This window comes from Clarias gariepinus, chromosome 28 (genome assembly GCF_024256425.1).
Source record: "Clarias gariepinus isolate MV-2021 ecotype Netherlands chromosome 28, CGAR_prim_01v2, whole genome shotgun sequence".
NCBI classification, from domain to species: Eukaryota; Metazoa; Chordata; class Actinopteri; order Siluriformes; family Clariidae; genus Clarias; species Clarias gariepinus.
In genome coordinates this window covers 4,980,117-4,992,313 of record NC_071127.1, presented here as the reverse complement: position 1 = coordinate 4,992,313, position 12,197 = coordinate 4,980,117, and the positions used below count along the sequence as shown (strand labels likewise).

Below are 12,197 nucleotides of genomic sequence, written 5' to 3'. Positions count from 1 at the left end.
TAAACTGTGGCAGTAAAATTTACTTTTTGTTCATTAAGGACAGTCACATGAGTCTCTGTAGTGTGTGTACAGCTTGTGTCAATTCTTATAAAACAATCCCACTCTTCAGATTTGTCCTTTTTGTTACGTCCACATAATTTTCCTAAAAATCAAAAGAAATGTCTTAGACCCTCCTCCAGCTCGGGGCTCAGTTTCTCCTATTGGGAACATGTTATACTGTATTTTTACTGAGTGAATGAGAAATTTTATATTCAGCTCACCCAGAACGCCTGTGTGTGTGCGTGCGTGCGTGTGTGTGTGAATCACAGCTGTAGTTCTGTAAGAGCGCACCGGCACTACATTTAATCACTTTTCTCTGCCGGTGAGGAGAAACAGGGTTTAAGTTGCCGTAGTTACCTTAAAGTGAGTTGAGTGATTCATGTTGTTAACTCCTGCACTCAGTAAAATACACAGAAACATTCCACCTTAAAAGTTCCCAGAGAATGTAGCTGTGTTGCTAACTAACGCTAACTAATGAAATGAAGAGGCAAAGAAACATTATTTTTTGGGGAACATACAAAAAGGTAACATCAGTGAAAAATTGTACTGTGTGTGTGTGTGTGTGTGTGTGTGTGTGTGTGTGTGTGTGTGTGTGTGTGTGTGTTACCGGTCCTGAGCTAACTGTGTGTACACACATGTGTGTCTGATAAGTGTTCTGGTCAAAGTTATATTATTTTTATTTATGATTCTCTTTTCACTATGATTCAGACATTCTATATTTTTTAATAATATAAATCTGTAGTGTTATAAAGGTTCAGGTTTATTGTCCCTGTGTAGTGAAATATAAGTCTAATAGAGAACCATCTGAGATTCTCTCTCTCTCTCTCTCTCACTTACACACACACACACACACACACACACACACACACACACACACACACACACACACTCAAGTTTATGGTCCGTCTACTGGTCTCTGTTCAGCTACAGCTGCTAAGTTATAAACTAAGTTAAAAAGTCAGAAAGTCAATACAACACTCAGTATTATCATTATTATTTACACTGTTAATTAGAATAATCAGGTGATATTAAATCCTCGTGACATTTATGAATAATAAAATAATTTTACAGACACAGTACCTTTAAAGTAAGTATTAAACCAAGGTGTGATGTTGAAGTGTGTGTCATTGTGTGATGTGAAAAATGACATCGTTATTTAAAAACTGCATTTTCCATTTGGTAATCTTTGTTTAATATTAAAACTTGAACATCTGGATTATTTAAGTGTGATGAATCTGCACAAAAACAGCACTGTAAATATTAATCAGGATGTAAATGTGTTGATGAAGTGTGTGTCATTGTGTCTCTGCAGGTTGTGTGAGTGTGATGTCTCAGGTGAAGGCTGTGCTGCTCTGACTTCAGCTCTGAGATCAAACCCCTCACACCTGAGAGAACTGGATCTGTCCTATAATAATCTAGGAGACTCAGGAATGAAGTGTGTCTCTGCTGTACTGGAGAATCCTGACTGTAAACTGGAGACACTGAGGTAAGATCATCTCTCTGAGAGTCACATGACCTGCAGTGTGTCTGAAATGACAGTGAAATTTACTACAACACTGTAACTAATCACACAAACTGCAGCTGAGACACAAACTAACTGCACTGTGTGAGCTGCAGGGTTTAAAAGCAGCAGTGACATTCTCAGAGATGAAAATTAGTTCTGTTAGTGAGGATTATTTCACTACATCTGTGTCTATGTGCTATAAACAGGGTTGCCAGATCTGTGTTACAGAAACAGACAAACGGACAGGCAGTATTAAACCCATGCAGATTCACTCAATAGTGTAGAGGATTTATAAACTGTGGCAGTAAAATTCATTTTTTGTTCATTAAGGACAGTCACATGAGTCTCTGTAGTGTGTGTACAGCTTGTGTCAATTCCTATAAACAATCCTACTCTTCAGATTTGTCCTTTTTGTGACGTCCACACAATTTTCCTAAAAACCAAATGAAATGTGTTAGACCCTCCTCCAGCTCAGGGCTCAGCTGTTCCTATGGGGAGCATGTTATATTTTTACTGAGTGAATCAGAAAGTTTATATTCAGCTCACCCAGAACGTGTGTGTGTGTGTGTGTGTGTGAGTGAGTGAGTGAGAGAGAGAGAGAGAGAGAGAGAGAGAGATATGGCCTTATACTTTAAATATTGTTATCTGAATTTGTATGATGTTTCTGTCAACACCTTGTTCGTCATGAAATATGGATTTATTTGAAATCAAACCTGCCTACATTTTAAACCTGACCTCTGACATGCTAATATAGAAGGCTAATACCTGCTGTTTTTAAATATAACCTTTGACAAGTAAATATGAAAAGCCTAAGCTTGTACATGGATATAAACCTCTAAGCTAACTAAATAGATGTTTTAATAAATAGGTTATAAAAGCCTCCAACATAGGAACATCAGCTTATAATACAAGTTTAACAAGAAGCTGATTAAGATTCAATGCAAATAAAACACTAAGATATTACACTTCTAACAATCACTAAGAGATTATAAATTGGAGATAATTAATTAAATGTCTTGGAGTCAGATATTTAAATCACAAAGTTAAACACACATTTAACCTTCACCTGACCTTGTACTCCATTGTGGTACTTGTTACTGTACAAAAGTCATCCTTGCTCTACAGCACTTATGTACATGTGTATAAGACTCTTACACAGTCCTGTATATTTTATTTACTGTAAATCTGAAGTCCTAAATCTGTAGAATCTAATGAACCTGATTTGTAAATATTTTACACTCCATCAGATTTATAATTCTGGACTTTTAAGTAATAAATTATCAGTCAGTAAGTCAGTATCAGCTATAAAATACGTAAGCACAACAAATTTGGAAAACAAAGACTATTTCAAATGTAATTGAAATAGTGCGAAAGTGATGCTTACCCATGGTCTTTCAACTGGGGACCATAGCATAAAGCAGGAAAAACAAGAAATGTATAGTAAAATTAAGCGTCACCCTAAGTTTTTTTAAACTAAGCAAAAGAAGCGTAAAGATAATGAAAAGTAATTTGCAAGAAAAATTAATTATAATGGGAAAAAATATAATCACGAGGTACAACTGACGTAGGGAGTCAGAACATAATTGTCACGATGTGGCTGTCAGCGTTTGCGTGGCATAGATGCAGAGGCTGAGACAAGGACTTCAGGTTAGTCTTTTTATTGATATACTATAGTAAGGAAAACCAGAAAACAATGCTCTTTTCCTAGAGCCCTCCGAGAACTTTAATATATCATCGTATTTTAAACGACACACCAACCAACATCAAAATAACAATAACAATGCTACACGCAGGGCTCAACTTAAACAGACTTTTTATAACAAATCTAATTGTTGACTCGCCTCGGTTCAGGTGCGTGATTTCTTCACCTGACCGAGGCGCCCTGTGGGAAGTCTACCTCAAACAAAACTACAACATAAACATAACCCTAGAGGGTGCCAAAGCGCCCAAAGACTCTGTTTTGTGTTAACACTTACAGTAATGGAAGAATTCCTTGGGAAAAGTTAAGTAATAAATTATCAGTCAGTAATATTGTTTATTAAAGACATGAGTTTTGATTCTTCTCAAAAGTTCATGATTGTGTTTGTTTTTCACCCTGATTCAGACTTTTACTTCCTTGATTATGCACTAATATAAATCTATAATGTTTCTAGTGTTATTAAACAAAGGTTATGGAGAAATAAGTTTTTGTCCCGCTGTATAATGCACTATAAGTCTGTTAGAGAACCATTTTGTAGACTCACCATCTTTAATATAAAATTTAAACCAAGACATAAGTCTGTTGATGAAGTGTGTGTCATTGTGTCTCTGCAGTTTATGTAAGTGTGGTGTCTCAGATGAAGGCTGTGCTGCTCTGACTTCAGCTCTGAGATCAAACCCCTCACACCTGAGAGAACTGGATCTGACCTATAATAATAATCTAGGAGACTCAGGAGTGAAGTGTGTCTCTGCTGTACTGGAGAATCCTGACTGTAAACTGGAGACACTGAGGTAAGATCATCTCTCTGAGAGTCACATGACCTGCTCCTCAGTAAGACACATTCTCTAATAGTGAGACTGAAGCAGAGGTTTTAGGTTCATCATCAATGTCCTGAGGAGGAAGATTGTTTCTTTTCACTGCACACTGATGATTTGTCACAGAGTCTTTGGGTCAGATGTACGTATGTGAGAAGCTGCAGCACAAAACCTGACTTGATGCGACTGCAGTGTGTCTGAAATGACTGTGAAATTTACTACAACACTGTAACTAATCACACAAACTGCAGCTGAGACACAAACTAACTGCACTGTGTAAGCTGCAGGGTTTAAAAGATTTTTCTTAGAGTTGAAAGTTTATTTAGTTACTGAATATTCTTTAAGTTTGTCTTTGTCCATCTCCTATGAACAGGGTTGCCAGATCTGTGTTTCACAAAAGCATTTCAGTGGACAAGCAGTATAAGACACACAATTTTCCTAAAAAACAAAAGAAATGTGTTAGACCCTCTTCCAGTTCGGGGCTCAGTTCCACCCATTGGAACATGTTATATTTTACTGAGTGAAGCAGAAAGATTATATACAGCTCACCCAAAATGTGTGTGTGTGTGTGTGTGTGTGCGCGTGCGTGTGTCTACTGTATGTATGAGAGAAAGAGAGACGGTTAAACATTTCAAATTTAAATACTTTATTACTGAGCGACAATTCTGATTTGGTTTTCTGAAAATGATAATGATGAAGTGTGGATCCTAAAGCTGTAAGTGTCACTACAGAGCAAACCTGCATGACGTCGCATACCCCTGCTGCTGCCATATCGTTAGACAAACAGAGCATCTGCTCAGATCATTTTACAGTTGAACCTAGGATTACGAGCATAATTCGTTCCGGGAGCGGCTCATATATCAAACACTCATAAATCAAAGCAAATTTTCTCATAAGGAATTATGAAAACTTAAATTATTTGTTCCACAGCCCAAAAAAGTAAATACATAAAATAATTAACACAAAATATAAAGTAAAACTGAAACAAATAAACCTGCACTTTACCTTTAAAAAGAATCATGATAGAGCAGTGTTTCTGTGTATTGCAGAGAGAAAGAGTGTGTGTGTGTGTGTGAAGGCGAGAGGAGGAGGGGTGTGTGTGAAGGGGCACGGTGTCCAATTACAAGTGCAGACACAAAGTGCAGGCTGATGCACAAAGAGAGAGGAAATGGATCTTTAACCTCTCTAATAAGACTTGCTTTTGCTTTACAGGCGTAAAATATGTTTTACACACACATGTGGCCACAGTGTTACAGTTAACAGTATATGTGTGCACAGATGTTGATCATACCAGTAAGAGACGTGCAGTAAGACCCAGCAGGGAGGATGATTACCCACAATTCCGCAGCACAAGAAAGAAAAAAACCATTGGCGCTGACGCTCGGCGGCAAAACAAGAAGCGCATACATGATACATGATACTCGGTACGCGTAAACCAAGACTTGCTTGTTTTCAAGTCAAAATTTATAAAAAATCTTTGTTCGTCTTGCGGAACACTCGCAAACCATGTTATTCACAATCCGAGGTTTCACTGTGTAAATATTTACAGTGGAATCTTGGATTGTGACTGTTTTGCAAGATAAGCAAAAATTGAAAATTAATTTTAACCTGTTAAACGAGCGATGTATTAATATACGAGTACTGTAGTATGTATATATTTTGTCTGCCGAGTGTCACATGATCACAACTGAGTCAATGGTTCTTTACGCTAAGGGATTGTGGGTAATCGTCTCCCATGCTCAGTCACAGTATGCGTGCATCACTCGTATAGTCAACATCTGTGCTTTTCCTGTTTACTATAACATTTTGACCACTTTTGTGTGTGTGAAGCATTTTTTATTTTGTGTCCAAGTCTAGTTACTGTTCTTTAGTAGCTGTACTGCAACAATGACCTCAGGTGAAGAAAAAGGTTAAAAAGTCTATAGCAGTGCAGGAGATAAATCAGTTTAACGACAATGTAACGTCACATTTTCGCGAAATCCTCAAAACGAGGCAAAAGCAAGTTTCATTAGAGAGACTCTCACTCACACACACACACACACACACACACACACACACACAGAGACAGGGTCCATGTCAGAGAGCAATGATTGTGTTAGTGTGTGTTTGTGAGTGTGTGTGTGTGTGTGTGTGTGTGTGTGTGTGTGTGTGTGTGTGTGTGTGTGAGGGAAAGTTGTTCTACACAGTACCACCTGCTCCTCCTTCTCTCTCTCTCTCTGGTCTCAATCACTACAACTAAGATTTTTTAAAGGTTAAGTCCAGGTTAATTTGTTTTATTTTTACTTTATATTTTGTATTAATTATTTTTATACGATTTATTTTTGTTTTGAGTTTCCATTATTTCTCGTGCGGGAAATTCACTTTGATATTTGAGTGTTTTGATATACAAGCACATGTCAGGAACGAATTATTTTCACATCTATAGCTTAGTGACATTCCGTCACTTTTTTCTCTAAGGGAAGAAAAATGGGGTTTAAGTTGTCGTAGTAACCTTAAAGTCAGTTGTATTCACGATGTTAACTCCTGCACTGCAATAAATTATTCGTCAGTAATATTGATTAGTTAAGACCTGAGTTTTAATTCTCCTCAAAAGTAACACTTTTGGACTGAAATTAGTATAACTTGGTTAAAATTCATGATTGTGTTTATTTTTTACCTTGATTCAGACTTTTACATTCTTTTTTCTGCAGTAATATAAATCTATAGTGTTATATAAATGGCTAGTGTCATCAAACAAAGGTTATGGAGAAACATGTTTATTGTCCCTGTATAGTGCAATATAAGTCTGTTACAGAACCATTTTGTAGACTCACCATTTAAAAAAATAAATAAATAAACCAAGATGTAAATCTGTTGATGAAGTGTGTCATTGTGTCTCTGCAGGTTTTCTAGGTGTGGTGTCTCAGGTAAAGGCTGTGCTGCTCTGACTTCAGGTCTGAGATCAAACCCCTCACACCTGAGAAAACTGTATCTGTCTGAGAATAATCTAGGAGACTCAGGAGTGAAGTGTCTCTCTGCTGTACTGGAAAATCCCGACTGTAAACTGGAGACACTGGGGTAAGATAATCTCTCTGAGAGTCACATGACCTGCTCCTCAGTAAGACACATTCTCTAATAGTGAGACTGAAGCAGAGGTTTTAGGTTCATCATCAATGTCCTGAGGAGGAAGATTGTTTCTTTTCACTGCACACTGATGATTTGTCACAGAGTCTCTGGGTCAGATGTACGTATGTGAGAAGCTGCAGCACAAAACCTGACTTGATGCGACTGCAGTGTGTCTGAAGTCACTGTAAAATTTACTACAACACTGTAACTAACAGTGTTGGGTGTAACGCGTTTGAGTACTTGGATTACTTTTTTGATGTAACGAGTAATCTAACACGTTAGGTCAGCTATTTAAGTACTCAGTTATTTAGTTACTTTTTCAAAAACAATTTAAGGCAAGTTTATTTGTATAGGACATTTCATACACAGTGGTAATTTAAAGTGCTTTACATAAAAGAGAAGAAAATAGTTATAAAAAGAAATAGAAAATAATAACACAAATTAAACTTTTTAAATTAGATTTAAAATAAAAATAAAAACAGTTCGTAATGATGCTTTTAAAACTTAAAATTTTATTTAGAAACAGAAAAAAATTCAAAATTAAGTAAACCTAAAATATAGTGCAGTCAGTTCCGATGTAGCACAGTGCTTATTTAATAAATGCACAGCTAAACAGATGAGTGTTAAGTCTAGATTTAAATGTGACTGATGTTTTAGCACATCTGATCTCTTTTTAAAGCTGGTTCCAACTGCGGGCAGCATAATGGATAAAGGCAGACTCCCCTTGTTTTGTGTGAACCCGTGGTATTTCTAAATGACTCGATCCTAATGATCTGAGTGGTCTGTACTATGATGCGCTCGAAAACTGCCCAGGTATCTATTTGAGTTTAAATGGTTGTTCAGCTGATTAAAAGCAACCTTTTCAATAATCTTACCTATAAAAGGAAGATTTGATATTGGTCAGTAGTTTTTCAATATCGTATTATTAAGATTGCTCTTTTTCAAAAGTGACTTTACAACTGCGGTTTTTAGAGAGTTCGGAAAAGTCACAGAGAGAAGTGAGGTGTTCACCACTTTTAAAAGATCTGCTTCTAAACAGTTAAACACGCTTTTGAAAAAAGATGTGGGAAGTGTGTCAAGGTCGCAGGTTGACAATTTGAGGTGCTGTACTATTTCTCCCAAGATTTTGCTATCAATTGCTTAAAAGACAGACATAAGCCCTATTCGGATGGGACTAGTTTTCCAAATGACGTTTGAGTTAGAGTTTTTTGCAGACGATGTCTGTCATTTCATGTGTGCATTCAGACCGGACTAACATCTCCGTGTTTATTACGGAGGTAGGAGTGTCTGTGTTTTACATGTGGGCGTTGCACAAGACCACATGTCCAGGATGCGCGTGGATTGACTGGAGAAATGAAAGTACTCTTACCTGAATCTGATATTACAGTAGCCAGTCTTAACAATTTACGTGATTTGGCTCTTCTTGATTTAATTTTTTTTTCTTCGCAGGGTAGCAAACACATCTACATCCATTATTGGTGCGCAAACTTGAATACCGGTGCGCTAGAGATAGTACAGTAGTTCACGTTGACCAAAACACAAAAAAAAACGCGTTTTTGAAAAAACATTTTTGGCAATAACAGACATTCGCAGTCGTGTGAGAGAAATACGGACATGGCAGATTCGGACGGGATTAAAATCACAAAGTACATCTGTGAAACAGAAATTTCTCTAACAACCCTCTGTAAAACTAGTCCCGTCCGAATAGGGCTAAAGTAACTGTTTTGTGAGGTTGTGTTTGAGTTTTTCTGACCTCTCCATAACTTGATGTGTTAATAGCCCTTCTAATATTACTCATTTCTCAGAAAAAAAAGGAAGCAAACTCATTGGATTTGCTGTCAAAGAGAATTTTTATGGGAATCTGACTTGGTTGGTTTGTCAGTCTCTCAACAGTAGCAAAAAGAGTGCATGTGATGTTTAAGTTACTGTTTATAATGTTTGAGAAAAAGGTCTGTCTATCTGTGGCTAGTTCCAAATTGAGAGCATGAAGGCTGGCTTTATAGATGCTATAGTGAATTTCAAGTTTTGTCTTCCGCCACATCTACTCAGATTTTCTGCATTGTCTTTTCATACCCTGAACTACTGGTGATTTTCTCCATGGTGATTTCTGTCTGCCCGTCTTTCTGACCTTTTCCGGAGCAATATCATCAATAACATTCCTAACTTTTGAGTTGAAGGAATCAAGGAGAATATCAACAGAGTCTGCAGAAATGCTTGGTGTTAAAGATATAGTCTTCATAAATAGTGCACTTGTATTCTCAATAATGCATCTAGTTTCAGTGGTAACAGAGATCAATATATCAAAGAAAATACAGAAGTGATCAGATCACAAATGAGATGTTTAGACCCTTACTGATGAGTAAATCTAAAGTGTGTCCACGATTATGTGTGGGTCCGTGCACATGTTGAATCAGGTCAAAAGTGTTAACATTTCTTTTGTACAGATGTCGCCATTAAGACTGCGCGTGTTTTTTTGCGAGATGTCGCAATTTGGCACGCGGCGTGCCGGTGACTTGCTGCAAGCAACATTCGGGAATTTAAATAATGGTTTTGTGCTTCACTGAATATCTGCCAGATGGCCCATGGAAGGACTTTATCTAAAAGCCGGACCAAGTACAACGATGAATTGTGTATAAAGTTAACCTAAAACAATATTGTTTTCAATGCTGAAGCAAACATGAATTTTATTTTGTTTTACAACAGATATTTCATGATGAACGTGTGTATATGTGCTTCATATTAATTTTATAATGATGAAATGAGATGCCCAAATTCATGCTTTTAAAGTTTCTTATATAGTTTTTGTAATGTCTTTACAGGGACAAAACAATGAAAGACATAGCAATAAATAAATGGTATAGCAATAAATGGTATTGGTTTAAATGGTAAATGGTTTAAATGGTATTGAAATTAATTTAATTTCCTGATATGGGCTATCTGATAGTGTTAACTATGCGAATGTCCTGCGAATTGGCAGAATTTAGGGGTTTAAAACGATTTAACAAGACCGAGCAGACGGTTTGCCTAAAATGTATTTCGCCAGCAAAACATAGAATAAACAGAAATAAAATGTTTAAAGGTCCAATCAAATCAGACTTCATAATTACTTTGAGTGTATTTTACAAATTTACTGAATACGTTTTTATGTGTATACAGTATCTGTTTGTGTACGCATCTCACATTCATAAAATGCAATTCATGATAAGTGAATGTTATGTTAAAGTAAACTGTTAAAGTAAACTGTTCAGAACGGGCCCGGTCGTGATACCGCGAAACTCTGTGTAATCATTTGGTCGCACCGGTAAAAGGTGTCAGGGCCAAAGACAACGCACGCTAAAGAAGAAGAAGGCAAAGCCCAAGCCTCTGTCTGTCTAAGACACCAGCGGGAAAGTGCACAAAGCATAAACTCTACTGTCTCTCTTCCTACAAATCCTCGGTAAGGGCATAAACCCCGAGAGCATCTTTAGTTTTTTTGTTTTAGTTTCCAGAATCCCGTCCGTTCTCGGTTAGACGGCAGAGCTCTGTTTAGTTTGTGTTTTCAGTTTTCTTTTGGCTTTCTTTCAAGTTTCTTAATTCATAATCCCACGCTATCTCCAAATAAAAATGTCTCCCTGTGTCTGTCATAAGCTCTCACAACAACTCCTATTTCACTGACACCCTCTAAATCCCTGCGTCAGGCATCTTATAATCAGTAAAACATCTTTTGGTGCGGATCTCCACACCGCACCCCCTAATAATATAATTAGGAGAAAAATGTAAATTAAGGATGTCTTGAAACATAATGCAGTAACTCTTTATTCATTTAAACACGGTAAAGGTGTTAATGTTTCGTACATTTCTTTATTCGTCCTTTCTGTTTGTGCTTAGGTTTCACTGTTCTCCATATATATACAACGTTTGGACAACAATGTTCCGGACGCGATATTAAATAAGGAGAATACACAATTTTGTTTCAATACAGTTTTATTAAATATAGAATATTTTTGTTTCGCTGACGAAATACATTTTAGGCAGAGACGTCTGCTCTGTCGTTTTAAAAATTGTTAAATCGTTTTAAACTCCTCAATTCTGTGAATTCCCCCATCAGGAAAACCGGTTTGATACCTTCACACCTATCATGAATGAAAGGTGAGAAGAGGGATTACAGTAACTGGGGGTTTTGGGTGTCACCTCGGAGAGCGCTGTCGCGTTGTATTCAGCGAATAGACTAAAACAAAATCATGTTTGCTTCAGCATTGGAAACCACATTGTATTAGGCTAACTTTATTAAAGATTATACACTTTTGTATTATTAGTATTCATCTTTTTGCACACACGCAGGAATCTTTAAATTTGAACAAAAAATAATAGTGGGCTGATAGGAACGTTATTTTTCATATAACTTAAACGGCTGAATGAAGTTAAATATACACAATAAATGAATTAATTAAATAATTATAAATTATAAATAATTGCTTTACATTTGAGCACTTTTTTATTTTATATACCACCATATCAGATATTTGTGTCTAATACTGTTTTATTTACATTTTACAACATTACATGCAGTTTGTAATTTACTTGCAATTGTACTTTGTAATTGCAATTGTAAAACGTAACCTACGTATCTACAGTATAAGCATATTTACCTACTTCAGCAGTGGTCGGTCTGGCTTTTAGATAAATATTTTTTTTATATAATTGCATTATGTAATTAATAATCTTATTATAAATATGATTCTTATTCTCTATATTTTTGTTAAGTATAGTCCTTCAGAGCAAGCATTGTGTCAGAAGATTCTGCTGAATTTCTTCTCACTTTTCATTTACGATATGTCTGCATTTTTTTGGTAAATCGCACGCGTTTATCATCCTTTTGATCAAAACGCTGCCTTTTGTTAAGTGAACGTGCGAGCCGTGGGTTTATACACGCCGATGAAGGAATTTTAGATGAATTTTAAAGCATCTTTTTTTGGGCACGATGTATCTGCACTGAGAGTTTGTATGTGTGTGTGTGCTCGGAGAGAGTGTGTGTGTGTGTGTGTGTGTGTGTGTG

At 36.5% G+C, this 12,197-nt stretch overlaps 1 protein-coding gene across 1 annotated transcript in view; it reads left to right on the top strand.

The window, feature by feature from the left end:
- The window catches only part of LOC128515929 (NLR family CARD domain-containing protein 3-like), a 46,676-nt gene that overhangs the window by 20,973 nt on the left and 13,506 nt on the right, over nucleotides 1-12,197 (top strand). Inside the window, exons 9-10 of the mRNA XM_053490194.1 lie at nucleotides 3,857-4,033; nucleotides 6,941-7,114. Coding sequence (XP_053346169.1) covers nucleotides 3,857-4,033; nucleotides 6,941-7,114 — 351 coding nt within the window. The remainder of the gene's footprint in view (nucleotides 1-3,856; nucleotides 4,034-6,940; nucleotides 7,115-12,197) is intronic.